Source organism: Coloeus monedula (genome assembly GCF_965178545.1).
Source record: "Coloeus monedula genome assembly, chromosome: W".
NCBI classification, from domain to species: domain Eukaryota; kingdom Metazoa; phylum Chordata; class Aves; order Passeriformes; family Corvidae; genus Coloeus; species Coloeus monedula.
In genome coordinates, this window is record NC_138821.1 from 31852117 (window position 1) to 31867818 (window position 15702).

At 40.8% G+C, this 15702-nt stretch overlaps 1 protein-coding gene across 2 annotated transcripts in view; it reads right to left on the minus strand.

Annotated features, from left to right (window-relative positions):
* Positions 1-432: 432 nt before the first annotated feature.
* LOC309584563 (ceramide transfer protein-like) overlaps positions 433-15702 on the minus strand; it is a 251789-nt gene continuing 236519 nt past the window's right edge. For both annotated transcript variants that reach the window (XM_082300645.1, XM_082300644.1), the window contains 6 exons: positions 14927-15059; positions 14744-14814; positions 13291-13419; positions 8152-8281; positions 6709-6845; positions 433-3193 (listed from right to left, as the gene is read on the minus strand). In XM_082300645.1, the coding sequence (XP_082156771.1) occupies positions 6718-6845; positions 8152-8281; positions 13291-13419; positions 14744-14814; positions 14927-15059 (591 nt within the window). In that variant the 3' untranslated portion in view covers positions 433-3193; positions 6709-6717. The remainder of the gene's footprint in view (positions 3194-6708; positions 6846-8151; positions 8282-13290; positions 13420-14743; positions 14815-14926; positions 15060-15702) is intronic.

Here is a 15702-nt window from a genome sequence, read left to right on the forward strand (position 1 = left end):
GCAGGGGAACCATCGCACCTGCCCTGCTCACCGGGAGCCGCCAGCGCCCCTGCTGGCTGCGACCGGAACTGCACCTGAGGGGAAAGGGTCTGACAGCCGAGAAGGCTGGGACTGGGTTTGTGATTGTTTGCTGTTACTGCCATAGTTATTGTTGTTTGTTTGACTTGTTATACACATATAGATATATAATAGTAAAGAACTGTTATTCCTATTTCCCACATCTTTGCCTAAAAGCACCTTGATTTCAAAATTATCGTAACTCAGAGGGAAGGGGGGTTGCATCTGCCATTCCAAGGGAGGCTTCTGTCTTCCTTAGCAGACACCTGTTTTTCAAACCAAGACAAGCTATTATAGAACAAAACAATTACACTCTATACACTCAAGGTATTTAAAAATATGATTCATGTTTTGAATCTGTTGATGAATGGTGGCAATTCAAATACAGCATTATCTGTACAACTTGACAAAAATACAGGTGGACAATCTGAGTAGTTAAAAGAGAATCTGCACAACTTCACATAAGCCAGCTCAGCCCAATTAAGTAAAAAGTAATTTTTTTTCCAAGATGTATTAAGTTTTTCACAGATAAATTTGTCAAAATATGATGTTCAGGTTTTCAGACAGGGTAACAATGACCATCTCTCATCCTCATTCCCAATACAAGTTCTACAAAGTAATTTCCTTCAGATCTAGTTCAGCAACATTCAAATTCACCAAATGGACAAAGATATTCAGAGAACAGTATCTGATGGATAAGAAAACTGTCTTCTCAGCCCTTCAAATCGGTTCAGCTCATGAAAAAAGCCATTCTAGAATCATGGGCTGCTTCTGCAAAGACCACAGCTGTAGAAATACCACAGATCCTTTGACAGGAAGAACTCAGAATGCACAGATATGTGGCAGTGACTGGAAAGAGGGTTGGGCTCAAAAGACAGGGGAAATTTAAAAAAACTGTAAAAGATCCCTTCTAGAAGAAAAGACCTAATGGTTACTTGCACATGGATAATCTGAGAGGTCAATAGCTGCCTTTTAAATTTTGTTTTTAAAGCAGTCAATTAATACCTATTTCTCAATCCTGCATCTCCTTCCATATTCTTTAAGAAGCCTCTTACAACTCTGATTGGGCAGGGCCAGCTGTAGTGAAGTACCAGTGCCTTTATCTAAAAGTAAAATATTATTTACAATTAGTATCTGTAGTTTAATTTTATTTACAGAATTGCAAAAGTACATCATATTTAGTGCAAATGCAACTAATTATATAAGAATTATATACTGCTTTGTAAACTTCCCATACCTTTGCAAAATAAAGTCATCCAATTAAATTAATGAACAGTTAGTTGCCTGTGTTCAACAACTACAAGAAAAGGCAAATACGGAGTTAAATTCTTTATATTTTGGGCTTTTTTTCCTTTTACATTCCCATCAGTAGCTATGGTGGAATTAACCACTGCTTGGTTGATTTTAAAATGAAGAAGTATATTTGAGATAATTTTTTTTAAACATTACTATATAAAATGTTCACTATTGATGTAGTAAACACACAACTTTTCATCTTATTTGCCTTACTAGCATTAACATATAGGCACTTTTCTAGATGTTCAAATTAATAGAATAACTCTGTAATAAGGCATATTCCATGTACACCATTAAAAAAAAGGCAAATAAAAAGGAAAACATGGAACATGAAAGCTGCATGCATGTGTAAATGTGTGTTATGTATGATTTCATCTTTATAGAGAAGATGAACAGATAAAGTATTTTTTTCAACACTGTGCAGATCACATTTAATAATTCACCAAATCTTTATTAAATGACTATTTTTTATTTATTTTCAGTTACCTACCATACTATATCAAACAAGACTTTCAGTTTTCTTTTGAGAAAAAAAAAATTAATCTGGAACTTTTTTCTTGAGATACACAGGTAAGTGAAACACCCAGCAGTCTCTGAAGAGTTTCCAGCTACAGGACATAGATAAAAGACTTCAAAGTCAGTACTAGTCTGCCAGAGACTTCTCTTAATGAGCATATCCAGAATCAGAGGCAAGCAAATATCTGATATTTGAATTCTCATAGCAAATAGACAAAACTTTCCAATATGAACTATACATCCTTATAACTGATGAGGTTTTGATTGAGGCAAGTATCAGTGCAACTTATTTTCTACATGAACCTTATAGCATGGCTTTACCAAGATGAGAAAAACACATGCAGGATCTGAAAATAATGTACTCATCCTCATTCTAGTCTGGGAATGTTGTCCTATGTAGTCCAAATTACTTCAATAAATATTATAGTGTACCTTCTCACAGCTTTGGGAAAGCCCCAGATATCATGCAAGAAAGCAGTCCACATTTATAACAAACAGATGACTTCTGGCTTTCAGGCACTGTCTTGCCCTCTCATACAGAATCTTCCTAGAAATTTCTGGATCAGGTTTAATAGCAAAATTTCTGTAGCACATACTGCATAACTAAAAAATCCAATAGAAATATACCTGGAAAAAAATAAAGCTTTTCACACTCTTACTCCTTCAGAGCCAAAGATCTTCATAAGAGTAAGACAATAGAAAAGGCAAAGTCATAAGGATATTGACAGCCCTCAATTATTACCTGACATTTTATGTAATAAGATGTTTCATTATAGAAACAAACGGCAATGAACTATGATTATACAAAGCAAAACAAAACCTGTTAATAAGTCACTTAGGTTGTACTGAACTGCCTCCCTCCCCACTAAAATACTACAGAGATTCTTATGCACATAAAGCACCTAGAGTATGCTATATGTACATTTGTCTTTTGTGCTTTTTAGACATGCACAAAAACTGCACTAGTATCTTAGGAATGTTGACAGCGAAATTCTGCAAGTTGTTTAAAATTAAAACAGTAACCCCTATTGGTGATTCAAAGCTGTACACATTCTTCCTCTTCTAAAGCAATCAAATAAAATAGCCATTTGCATGTTATCAAAACATCTATTGATAATTACATACTGATGCCGCAAAAAAAATTTAGGAGAGAGCTAGTGTTAAATATTCAGCCTCATGGTGTTGCAGCACTTCTTTACTTCAGTATACAAACCCGAGAACTTCGGCAATAAAAATACTATAGATCCTTTGTTCCAGCATGGAGTGCTCTGTGCACTTATTGGTCACTTCAAGGTGGAATGCTCACCCAGTCTTGTTCTGATCACTGCAAAGACAAAATACAGTAGTGAAAATTTTGAACACTAATAGGAAAACCAGAACTTGTTAAACCCCTTAAATAGTATTAGCACTACTATTATCACATTTGAACTGCAGGCTTGTGACAGCTATGTTTTAAATGATCCACCTACACTAGTTCTCTAACAATATACAATTAAAAATGAGAATCATTACAGGGTTACCTGTTACAGAAGGATGAAATTACTAAGATTTTTAGAGTACGACATAATAAATAGAACCTAAAAATAGAGGCAGCCTATGCCATACATAGAGAAGTGATAAATCCCCATTTTCATAGAAACACAGAATATCCTGAGTTGAAAGAGACCCACAAGGATCATTGAGTTCAACTCCTGACCCTGCACAGGACAACCCCAAGAATGACACCATGTGCCTGAGAGCATTGTCCAAATATTTCCTGAACTCAGACAGGTTTGGTGCTGTGACCACTTCCCTGGGGAGCCTGTTCCAGTGCCCAACCACTGGTGAAGAACCTTTTCCTTATATCCAAGCTACATATCCCCTGACTCAGCTTCATGCCATTCTCTCGGGGCCTATGACTGGTCACCAGAGAAAAGAGATCAGTTGCCAGCCTGCCTGCCTGCTTCCGCTTGTAAGGAAGTTGTAGACTGCAATGAGGTCTCCCCTCAGTCTCCTCTTTTCCAGGCTGAGCAAACCAAACGACCTCAGCTACTCCTCATAAGGCTTCTCCTCTAGACCCTTCACCATCTTCATGGCCCTCCTTTGGATGCTCTCTAATAGCTTTATTTGCTTATTATATTGAGGTGCCCAAAACTGCACACAGGACTTGAGGTGAGGCCGCACCAGTGCAGAGCAGAGTGGGACAATCACCTCCCTTGACTGGTTCATGATGCTGAGCTTGGTCACCCCAGCACCTGGTTGACTCTTGTGACTGCCAGGGCACACTCCTGGCTCATATTCAACTTGCTGTGAACACAAATGCACAGATCTCTTTCCATGGGGCTGCCCTCCAGCCTCTTGCTCCCTAGTCTATATGTACATCCAGGGTTGCCCCATTCCAGATGCAGAATCCATCACTTGCCTTTGTTAAACTTCATACGGTTGGCTCCTCCCAATTTAGTGTCATCAGCAAACTTACTTAGTATCTTTTCGAGTCCTGCGTCCGAGTCGTTTATGAAGATGTTGAAGACAACTGGTCCTAAAGTGAAGCCTTGAGCTTTAAAATGGAGCTTTACTGAAATCCCAAAAGATTACATCAACTGGCTTCCCTTGATCAACTAGGTGGGCTACCTTGTTGTAAAAGGAAATGAAGTTTGTCAAACTGGACTTTCCCTTCATGAAGCCATGCTGGCTGTGATCAGTGACTGTGTTGTCCTTCAGGTGTTTTTCAATAACTCCCAGAATAGTCTTCTCCATAATTTTACCAGGCACTGAAGTGAGACTGACAGGCCTATACTTACCAGGGCCATCCCTCTTGTCCTTCTTGAAAACTGGGATAATGTTACCCAGCATCCAGTCAACTGGGACCTCTCCAGATTCCCAAGACCATTGAGAAATCATTGAGAGTGGCCTCACAATGACATCAGCCAGCTCTTTGAGCATTTTTGTATGAATCTCATCAGGTGCCATAGACTTATAGGAATCCAGCTGGAGCAGCAAATCCCACACAGTTTCAGGGTCAAATGGGAGTTTGTCATTCTCAGAGTCGTGGTCTTCCAGCTCAGGGCACTGGGACCCCCTTAGCCCATTATCAGTCTTGAAGGAGGCAAAGAAAGCATTAAACACCTGTGCCCTGTCTATGTCCCTATTTGTGAGGTGACCGTCCTCTTCCTGTAATGGGCCAATGTTATTTCTGCACTGCCTTTTGCTATTAACATATTTAAAAAAGCTCTGTTGTCCCCCACAGTTCTGGCAGCTTGAACTCCAGTTAAGCTTTCACTGCATGAATTTTCTCCCTACAGTGGTGTCTTGGGGTGACTTTATGATGTGCATCCCCTATCGCTGCTCTATGCCCAGAAATTAATTTTGTGCCTTTCTGTGCCTTTAAACTGAGCCTGAGAGAGGGGAGAGGAAAAAACCAAGTGAACTTTTCAAAGCAGTTGTTCAAGGACACAGATACACACTCCTCTGTGTCCTGCTGCAGCAGCAAGAGCAGAGGAAGCACCCTTCTTGCTTTTCAGCCACCTTTCGGCTCCTTTTCTCCGGAGGGAGACGGTGAGTTGAACTTTGTTTTCCTGGGACTTTGGATTTTCCCTTCTTCTCTTCTGGACTGTTTCAACACCAGAACACATCGGGAGAATTTTCCACCAAGGCCCCGGGATGGGCCCACACCGACCCAGCTCCGAGGAGAAGAGAGACCACACCTACAGAAGGACTCTGAAATTTCCCCAGGTTTCTCTCCACAGCGAGATGTTTTATTATTTAGCATTATTATCCTTTTCCTGTGTGTTTGTTAAATACATAGATTTTTTTATCTCTTTCACTTTCCTCTGAGGAAAATTTCTTTTTTCCCGACCCTGGTGGGGGAGGGGTGGTTGTAACCTGCCTTCTCTCAGAGGATATTTTCCTCCAGATTTGTCCAAACTGGCACAAGTGGCGAGCAGTATCTCTGTAGTCCTCCCATGTCACCTGACCTTGCTTCCAATGTCCATACACCTTCTTTTTTTGCCTTATCTTTAAAAGAAGATCTCTGTTCAGCCAAGCCAGCCTTCTGTCTCATCTGCTTGACTTCCAACATTTGGCAGTTGCCTGCTCCTGTGCCCTTGGGAGGTGGTGTTTAAAAAGTGACCAGTACTGTGACCCCAGCACCTTTAAAAGCATTTTCCCAGGGAACCTTACTCACTAGTTCCCTGAGCAGCCTGAAGTCTGCTCTCCTCATGTCCAGTCTTGCAGCTTTGCTGGCACTTTTCCTCCTGTCAACAGAGATTTTAAACTCGATCGCTTCGTTTTCACTGTGGTCAAGATGGCTGCCAATCTCCACTCACAAGACCCTCTCTGTTAACAAGACACAAATGAAGGAGAGCATCTTTCCTAGTCAGCTCCCTTAGTACCTGTACCATGAGGTTGTCATCCAGGTGTTTTAGGAATCTCCTGGACTTGTTTGTACCAGCTGTGTGGTTAACATCTGGCAAGTTGAAGTCTCCCATAAGGACAAGGGTGGTTGACTTAGAAGTGTCCCTTAGTTCCTCAAAGAATAATTCATGAGTGTTATAATCTGTGCTGGGTAGCCTATAGTAGACCTCCATGCTTTATTTGTTTGTCCCTTGATCCTTACCCCGAGGCTCTCAACTGTGCCATTGCCAACTGTGAGCTCCATATCTTCCAGCCCCTCCATTACATACAATGCTACTCCCCTACCTCACCTGCCCTGCCAATCCCTCCTGAAGTGCCTGTAACCATCTACATATATTAAATCTCAGCACTGAATTCATGCTAGAAAGACATTTCTAGATCACATACTTCTGTTTGGCCTTAAATATTTACAATAGTGAATCAAGAATAAAAAAAATGAATGTATACCTGCTAATACTAGAATAAAATTGGCTTTCCTGCCGTTTTCTCTTGCACATATGATGTAAAACGCTTTAAGAATTTTGGATATTCTCGTTTTGCCACTGCCCGTAACACTGATGCTGGTGCCCATCCTCCCGGGTTCACTAGAATTAGACAGTAAACCAGACATTAAAATACAACAAATCTGCTAAAAGCTAGAAAAGAAAATTTAAGTCTGTATTCCTGCAATTCTTTCTGAAGTAACAGGAAAGAATAATCAGCAGAATGTAAACCCTTACAGCTTGTATTTCAGCACTTTCTACTCTTAATACTCTAATTTAGTCCAGTTTTACAATACTACTATTTAGAAAACATTACCATGATGTATTGGCTTTGGGGAATGCCCAAATGAAAGATGATATTCTTTAAGTACTTCCAAAAAACAACAGAAAGAGACTCAAGCTACTTCTCATTTCAAAGAAAATAGAAGCAAAGCATTAACTTTTCAATAACTGCTGCATTTGCCTGCAGAGTTGCTACATAACCAATGTCTTACAAATTATTTTTAAAGCACTTCGAACAAAATTTGCTCTGATTATAAAATATGCTTAAATTCACAAGTCAAATACTTTGCTGAAAAAGATGCCACTTCCCATATAATCACAGTTCAGAATTTGTCAATGAAAATATATATTTTAAATAATTGTGAAACTTCTAAACAGGAAACAAAGGAGCTTACTGCAGAGTTTAACATCATATAGTATTATTTGTACAGGATTTAATACAAGTTGTATCACTCCTATATGGCAAAGATTTACTGAACCCAATTTTCAGATTGTGATTATTTAGTAAGCTATGTAATAGGTGGTAAAAAATAATAAGCAGGTGATATACTCAAAGTATTTTGCAGCTACAGGAGTGGAGATAATAGGTATGAGGTTCCAATACTATAATATACTGCTAAATATTGGGTACAGTAACAATACAGTTTGGTTTTACTAACTTTGCAGTCAATACCAAAGATTCTGTCAGTTAAAAAAAAAATGTATGTAGACTACATTATACTATACAGTTTGCAAACATCCTTTCACAAACACGAATTGTGGAAAAAAAATTATAGTAATACATGAATAAAACCCCCAGATTATTACTAAAACTTAAAGCTTATGCCAAGTCATGCCACTTGCAGACATTTCTTCTGCCCACTCCCCCTCCACCCCAAGGTTCTGTACTTAGGACTGAGCTACACATAACTTCCATTTATTGCTCCCAAAAAGCCACACAATGAAAGATCCCATTCACTGATTGATGTAGCACGTTAATTTGAGTACTTTTGACCATGAAGACCACAAGTGAGATCCTATATATAAATTTAACAGAAAACTGCATCAACCTTTTTTTCCCCCCAGTATTCAGCTCCCAGGAATTAACATATATAATTAATGTCACACTGAATAATTTTAGACTTACCATTAGCTACATATGTAATCTTGCATAGGATATTGTCCCTGCTTATTTCCTTGTTCCCCTCTGGCGGGCTTACTAAAGTCTGACAAATCATAGCAATATTTATTTTGGCACGGACACAACGATTGTTCATCTGTCAAAAAAAAAAAAAAAAGAAACATTTGTAAACTTCCAACTAGGTTTATTTCAGCATACTTGAATGCTAACATTTAAATTTAGTAAAAAGTCGAAGGTACTCCAAAAGTTATGTTTCTGGAAATTTGCATTCTAGCACTACATGGATGTAACATGAATGGGAATGAAATGAAAGGTACATGGTGAGTAGGGAAAGGGTTAAACTGAAACGCCTGAATCTCAAGTTTCTGCTTGCTTAATACAGTGAATTATTTCAATTATTTTGACAAGTAAGGAAAAATCTAAAGAATAATTCATCAGTGTTTACAAATATGAGTTGGTAACTTTTCCCTTGTAAGCAGGCAATGGCATAGTATTCAGCACAGAAACACTACAAAGAAAACAATCATTGGTACTGTCTGACAGAACCAAGACAGAACTGTGTAAGCTGTAGGTTTAACAGATTCCATATCTAGTTATACAAGCCTATCCCCATGTCTGACAATACTGAAGAGTTATTTATTCGATTCCATATGAAGAAACCTGTTGTGGTTTGACACTGGTTAAGCGCTAGGCACCACAAAAAACTATTCACTTATTTGCCTCTGCTATAGCTGGGCAGAGGAGGGGGGGAATTTTCATGAGTTGAGATAAGGATTAGGGGAAAAACACTTTAAGGCAAAACAGGTTCAAAACTTAAACAGTATAAAGAAGATTTATTATTGACAGAATTAAAAGGATAATAAGAACTAAAGCAAACTTTCAGAACACCTTTCCCAGTCCCTCCCTCTTTCCACCAACCGCGCAAGGAAGCAAACATGGAGTTTTGGTCAGTATTTTACTTCTTAAGAGTCTTTCTTTATGTTTAAGGAAAAGAGTTTCTTCAGCTGTGCCGTGGGGTCCTTCCCACAGGAGATAATTCTCTGTGAACTTTTCTAGCGTGGTTTTAACTTCCACAAGCAACAGCCTGCCTGAAACTGCTGCAAAGTGAAATCCCTCCCATGGGTCATGCAGTCTTCCCACAACTGCCTAGCGTGGGTCATAGTAGTTCATGGGGTTTAGTCTTTTAAGGATGAGCTGTTGTAGTTTGGAAGGGAAGGCTCTCTTCTTCAATCTTTAAAAGTAAGGGTCATCTCTCTCTGTTCAAGTTATTTATTAGATCACAGCCTCTCTGCATCTGTGTGCTCCAGCGTGAGCACTCCTCTTCATGGGCTGTGTGTGGATCTCTGCAACTCCCCATGCACCTCATGAAATATAGGGAAACAGTTTGTTGTATTATAGTCCTCACCATGGCTTGCAGGAGAATCTCAGCTCAGGTGCTTGGAGTGCCTCCTCCCTCTCCCTTCCCCCACCGACCTTGGTGCTGCCATGTTGGCCTTCCTCACATGACCTCACTTTTCCTTTTTCTCTGACTTGGAAGAAAATTGGCTTCTGTAAGTTGCAGCTGAGAGGTTGATCTTGTCAGGGCTCCACATCGGGGAAATACTCGCCATGTCTCTCGTTGCGGGCCATGTGGTCCCTTCCAGCACCGCATGGCCGGCTCTGCATGGTGTTTCTGCCCAGTTCTGCGCGGGCTGAGCCGGCCTTAGGAGGGTCCCAGCCGCACTGTCCTGGCCTTGGGAGGGTTCCGGCTTCGTGGCTGCTCACAGCACTAGGGTGGCTCTTTCCACCCGTTTGGCGGTACAGCCCCAGAAGCCCTGTCGGGAAGGGCCCGGCAGCCCTCTCTGGGAAGAGGCCTGGGGGCCCCCTCGCCACCCCTCAGAGGGGAGCAAGAAAAAAAAAGGGAACTTCTCGCGGTTTCTCCTTTCTTAAATATGTCATCACAGAGGCATTACCAGCTTGTCTAATTGGACTAGTAACCTGCCCATCGTCAGAGCTTTCAGCCATTGTCTCTGTGCCAGACAGAGAAGTTTCAAGTTCTCCTGCCCCCACAAACCAAGTTTTGTTAAACCAGCTGTCAGAGACTGAAAATAGTTCATGCCTCAAACACTGATATAAAGTTTTGCTCATTATAAAGAAACTACAACCGAAGAAGCTTCCCTGAAGAGTGGGACTTTGAAAGTCAAACTGTTGATTAGATAAAGGGACGCATTGTTTAATCATTTCAGGCTGAGGGAAAGGTATGCGTTGTCATGGGTTATCAAGCATAGTCCCGGAAGCGATGTTCTTGCAAAGGGGTGCTTACAGCTTCCTCTGTGACCTGACAGAACCTATCAGCTGGCCAGTTTGAATATGGACAATTCTTTAAACCACTTAAAGTTGTGACCGCCTCTGTGATGCACACTTAAGAATAGGAAACCCCGAGGCAGAGTCTCGCTGTCTTGTTTCCGGTGTTGGGACAGGTGGCTGCGGGCCCCATGCAGGGGCCAGCGGGCCTGGCCCAGGCCCTGCTCGGGCCAGGCCGGGCCAGGCCTTGGCCATCCTGGAGCCGATGGGCCCTGTTCCACCCGCGGAACCCCCCGTGCAGCCCTGCTGTGGGAAGCTGGAGCGGCCCGGCTCCCCCCCCTCCAGTGCTGCCAAGATTCAGCTGAAGCTGCACTGCTGTCCGGCAGAGGTCATGTGACCAACAGCAATAAGCTTCATTCCAGCTGCAAGGCCTAGGTGAGATTAACCCTTTTAGTGCTGTGAAGAGCTGAAAACCTGAGGGAAGAGAAAGAGGAGATGCTTAAAGCTGAAATTCTGTTGTAAAGCTATGATATATCAGAGTATCCCGTTGCAATTTCATGAAGGCATGGGGAGTGGAGTGTTCAACTTGTACTTGTGAGCAAAAGCACCTGCATTGAGATAGGCTGATGCTGACGCAGCTGTAATTTCATGAGAAGTTTGGACAGGGAGAGATGGAAGTGATGAGGACTTTTGCTCCAAATGGGAAAGGAGAAAACCTCAGTTCCTAGAGATGCTCCCAGAGACAGTCCTAAAGATAAAGATGAGGAAGACCCTTTGCTCCCAGGGAAGAAGAAGGGACTCTGTTCTTAGAGATGAAATGCTCCCAGAGATGGGTGAAGAGAACTTTTGTTTCTGAACGACTCAACCTTAAAATTGTACCCCAGTAATTCAACAGTGGACCCTCGAAAGCAGTTGTGGGAAAAGCTGCAAGTCGGGGGAATGGACTCACATGCGAGCAGAGAACCAACCTGGGCGGCTGTCTCGTTGTGATAATGTGATCATAGCATGGGCAATAGAGACTCCTCTTCCTAAATGGACTGAACAAGGTTATTATGGCAGTGGTAAACAGACTGAACATCTTAAGGGTTGTCTTTCTACATTGTCAGTGGGAGAAGGGAGAAAGGTGGGGGAAGGAGAAGAGTTCTGAAGGTGTGGTATGATTTTTTTTCTTCTCTTCTTTTAGGTCTGTTAATAAACTTCTTTATATTCTTACAAGTTTGGTGCCTGCTTTGCGTTTCTCTTAATTCTTATCTCACAGAAGGTAAACAGTAATGAGTATTTTGGACCAAACCACTACACTAAATTGGTGTTTCTGCCTGGTTACAAATCCAACCGCTACAGCATCCACAAAAGGCCAAAGCCACCATCTGCAACAATCCCCAGCTGAGTTTGGGGTGAGGGAAGAGCACAGCTCACAGAAGCCAGGTTTGCACACACTCCCCCCAACCGAGGGGGGAGGAGGAGGAGGTTTTGGGTGCATGGTGCAACCTCTGCTGAGAGGCAATAAACATCCATCCTCTGATTACACAAACCGGCCCAGCTGTGGAACCCCCAACCCCACAGGCCACATCCATGGGACATTCATGTGAAAGACTTTCCCCCACAGGACTGCACGTGATGCAACAGACCCAGAGTCTGCTGTAAGAGACTGTCCCCCCCACCTCCAGGGGGACATGTCCGGACATGCCTACCTAGTCTGAGCATATATACCCATGGGATTCTATGCTTTCTGGAGGGACCTTCATCACCAAGATGACCTGCTGAAGAAGATCATCGAGGTGAATCAGGGGAAGAGGGGGAAGCAGAAGTTAAATGATTTGCTAAGAAGCTGTTTGTTAATGCATACAGCTTGCTCAACACTTATTGTGCCTACCAAAGCAGGATGAGAAGATAGAAGACTATTGATAAAGGGAAGGAATCTTGACCAAAGATCCTGTTTTTAACCTAAAACTAACTTAAACCAGCCTTGAAGTTTGGACTTGGGCCAGGGACATAAAGAGCATGCGCAGGGAAGCAAGGTGAAAAGTTCAGAATGAGGAAGACTCTTTACTTCATCTGAGGAAAATCCTTCACTTCATCCTTGAGACCCCTGCCCACAACCACCAGACAACACTGCGCAAGCGCAACGCGGATGTAAATGACTTTTGGGCTCATAATACAAGGCGAGGCTAGGCAGGGCTAGGTAATGAATATGCATAGGTGTATTGGGAAACTTAATGAATATGGAACTTGTAACCCAATATATACCAAGCTGAATGCAGCTGTTGGCACGCATGACTTTGGAGGAGCTATCCCCCATGCGTCCCAGCGCTGGAATAAACATACCTACTTTACTACTTATTCCAGTAGTGGAGTCTTTTCTGCGTATCAGAGGCACCAGTGGGACCCACAGAGCAGTGATATTCTTTTATTCTCTCTGTCACTCTTCATCCCCCCACCTATTTTCTACTTCTTTCTTTCTTTCTTTCTCTGTCTCTCTCTCTCTCTCTCATATTTACTATCAAATAAAACCCTTACTACAGTCACTGGCATATGGTCTTGTTTGCCCCTTAATTTGGGCAGAGGCATTTCTACGAACCTAAAACTGGATCATAACACCAGCACAAAACCTCAATTCTTTAAAATGTTTTCACGAGAAATTTTGCTTCCATTTTTCTGCAACACCTTAGATCTGCCAACTGTTGAGATAAGGTAAGAAAGTTTTTGGCTCAGAATGCTTTCATCAGGTATAAACAAACTGTATTTTTGCATATTCCCCCTCTCTCCCTCCCCTCCCTGCCGAGTATTGCAAGAGCGTCACACCACATAATAGAAAAATGGCATCTTTAAAGCAGAACTTGATAGAATGAAAATAATACTTACAGGAGCACTGTCATGTTCCACAGAGAAATTGCAAACAATCCATGTCTCAGGATCATTTTCACTGAATGCTGGAATTTTTCTGATGGCAGACAAATACAGCACATCCCTTTGAGAAGCCGGCCACACTCTCTGCAGAGAAACACCTGAACATAAGCTTTTCCAGTTTTGCAAATTAAGTACTTACTATCCTTAGATAAAGGAAAAAAACAAACAAGGCAAAACAGGTCAGTCATGTTATTTAAGTAAAAAAGTTTATTCAAGTTAGTAATTTCATGCAATTTTGAAAACTCAAGCAGAACACAGGTGTTGTAGAGATGTATATCAGGTTATATGGCTATACTTAATTTTAAAAATTTAAGGCGAAAGTTTAAGGCCTTTGAAAGGCAGGGAGCCAAGTTGCAATGACTTTTTCAGTAGACAACCAGGAAGAGGCACTTCCTCTCCTGTTCTCTCAATCTCAGGTTTACATTGTAATTAATACTTGTAAGCTACAAACTGAACTAGTGGTTAAGTATAAATAGAAGCATCTACAAGTATTTGTCTCCATAAATATGGTGAGAGAGAGAGTGCAAGAAATACTTATAGCAAATAGTATTTCAAGAAGTTACTACTTTAATGAGACAGATATGGTAAATTCGTATTATCTAAGAGAAAGCTTCAGAAGCAAAGTGTTATAAAATAAAGAAAAATTATACAGAAGCCATTTTCCTGACACTCAATATGGGCAAAAAGTCTAGCTTTTACCACAACACTATACAGTTCATACAATTTTGTTATTAAAAAATGAGTCTGCTGTTCCAGCAGTTTTAAGATAACCACATTACCAGTTTAAAAAAAAAATTGTTTCGATATTTGAATATACTAATACTCGGAATCATGTAATATTAAAGATGAGTGTGTACACCTCTTTCCCAATTTTTAAGAACCTGTTAGGTTATAGTTATTGGGTTATAAGTGAAATGAACATTTTAGTAAAGCTAAATCAGAACTGGTTGGGGTGAAAAACCATAATGAAGTTAAAAGAAAAAATGTTGTACCAGGAATTATAAGACCTCATAATGCAAATGCAGATGTCAACTAATTGTGATCAACAATAGCTTGCATTATTGCAACAAAATGTATGATACAGGGGTAGGGGTTTCCTCCTTGTAGTTAGTGTCAATTTATTGCTTCAGTTTTCTTGAGATGAGCCTTGCCTTGCTGCCAGTGATATACTTAAGAGATTAAAACCAGTCCTCATTTGTTATTACAAACTCTATCAGATAGATACACAATTATGCTATCAAGCCAAGTTTGAAAAATTTACAAAGTTGCAGTTCAATAAAGAAGTTGTTCTAAACTGTTCTGGATAATATTTTAAGTTGTTAAGATGGTAAAGTATTTCAGAATAGATTAGAACACATATACTCCAGACTGTCTCACTAAGGTGTGTATACAGGTGAAGTGTTATTACCTTATGCATCTGGTAAATGATGATGGCATTATCAGATAAATTTTCCACAACATGGAAATTTTCAATTGTTGCTAAGGGGAGGGGAAATAAAAATCCATCAGTAAACAAGTACAGATATTAGATCAATGTTATAAACTATATGCTTGCTGGAAAACATGCAAAGCTTAAGAACTGATTCCTTACTTTCCCAGTCATTACGAACATCAATATTCCAGAAGTAGTGGCAAACTTCATGCCCTGTTACTCCTTTAACGGCATGTGTTGCTTTCAAAGGATCTAAAACTATTCCATTCTCTTCCACCTCTCTTCTGTACACCTATGGTCAAATACAAAGATAGAAATTAAGAAGAGAAATTGCCAAAACTGTTCATGTTGTAATTTTTAAAAATTTCATCAGCTTTGATAAAAACTTACCTAGAAGACTAACAAATGAATAATTTGCCATGTCAGTGTTCTATGGTAACTACCAATGCAGATATTCTTGCAATGTATTCACATGAAAATACCAGTATGTTAAAAATCTCTACTCTAAAAATGATTAATAGAATCACAGAATATCCTGAGTTGAAAGAGACCCACAAGGATCATTGAGTTCAACTCCTGACCCTGCACAGGACAACCCCAAGAATGACACCATGTGCCTGAGAGCATTGTCCAAATATTTCCTGAACTCAGACAGGTTTGGTGCTGTGACCACTTCCCTGGGGAGCCTGTTCCAGTGCCCAACCACTGGTGAAGAACCTTTTCCTTATATCCAAGCTACATATCCCCTGACTCAGCTTCATGCCATTCTCTCGGGGCCTATGACTGGTCACCAGAGAAAAGAGATCAGTTGCCAGCCTGCCTGCCTGCTTCCGCTTGTAAGGAAGTTGTAGACTGCAATGAGGTCTCCCCTCAGTCTCCTCTTTTCCAGGCTGAGCAAACCAAACGACCTCAGCTACTCCTCATAAGGCTTCTCC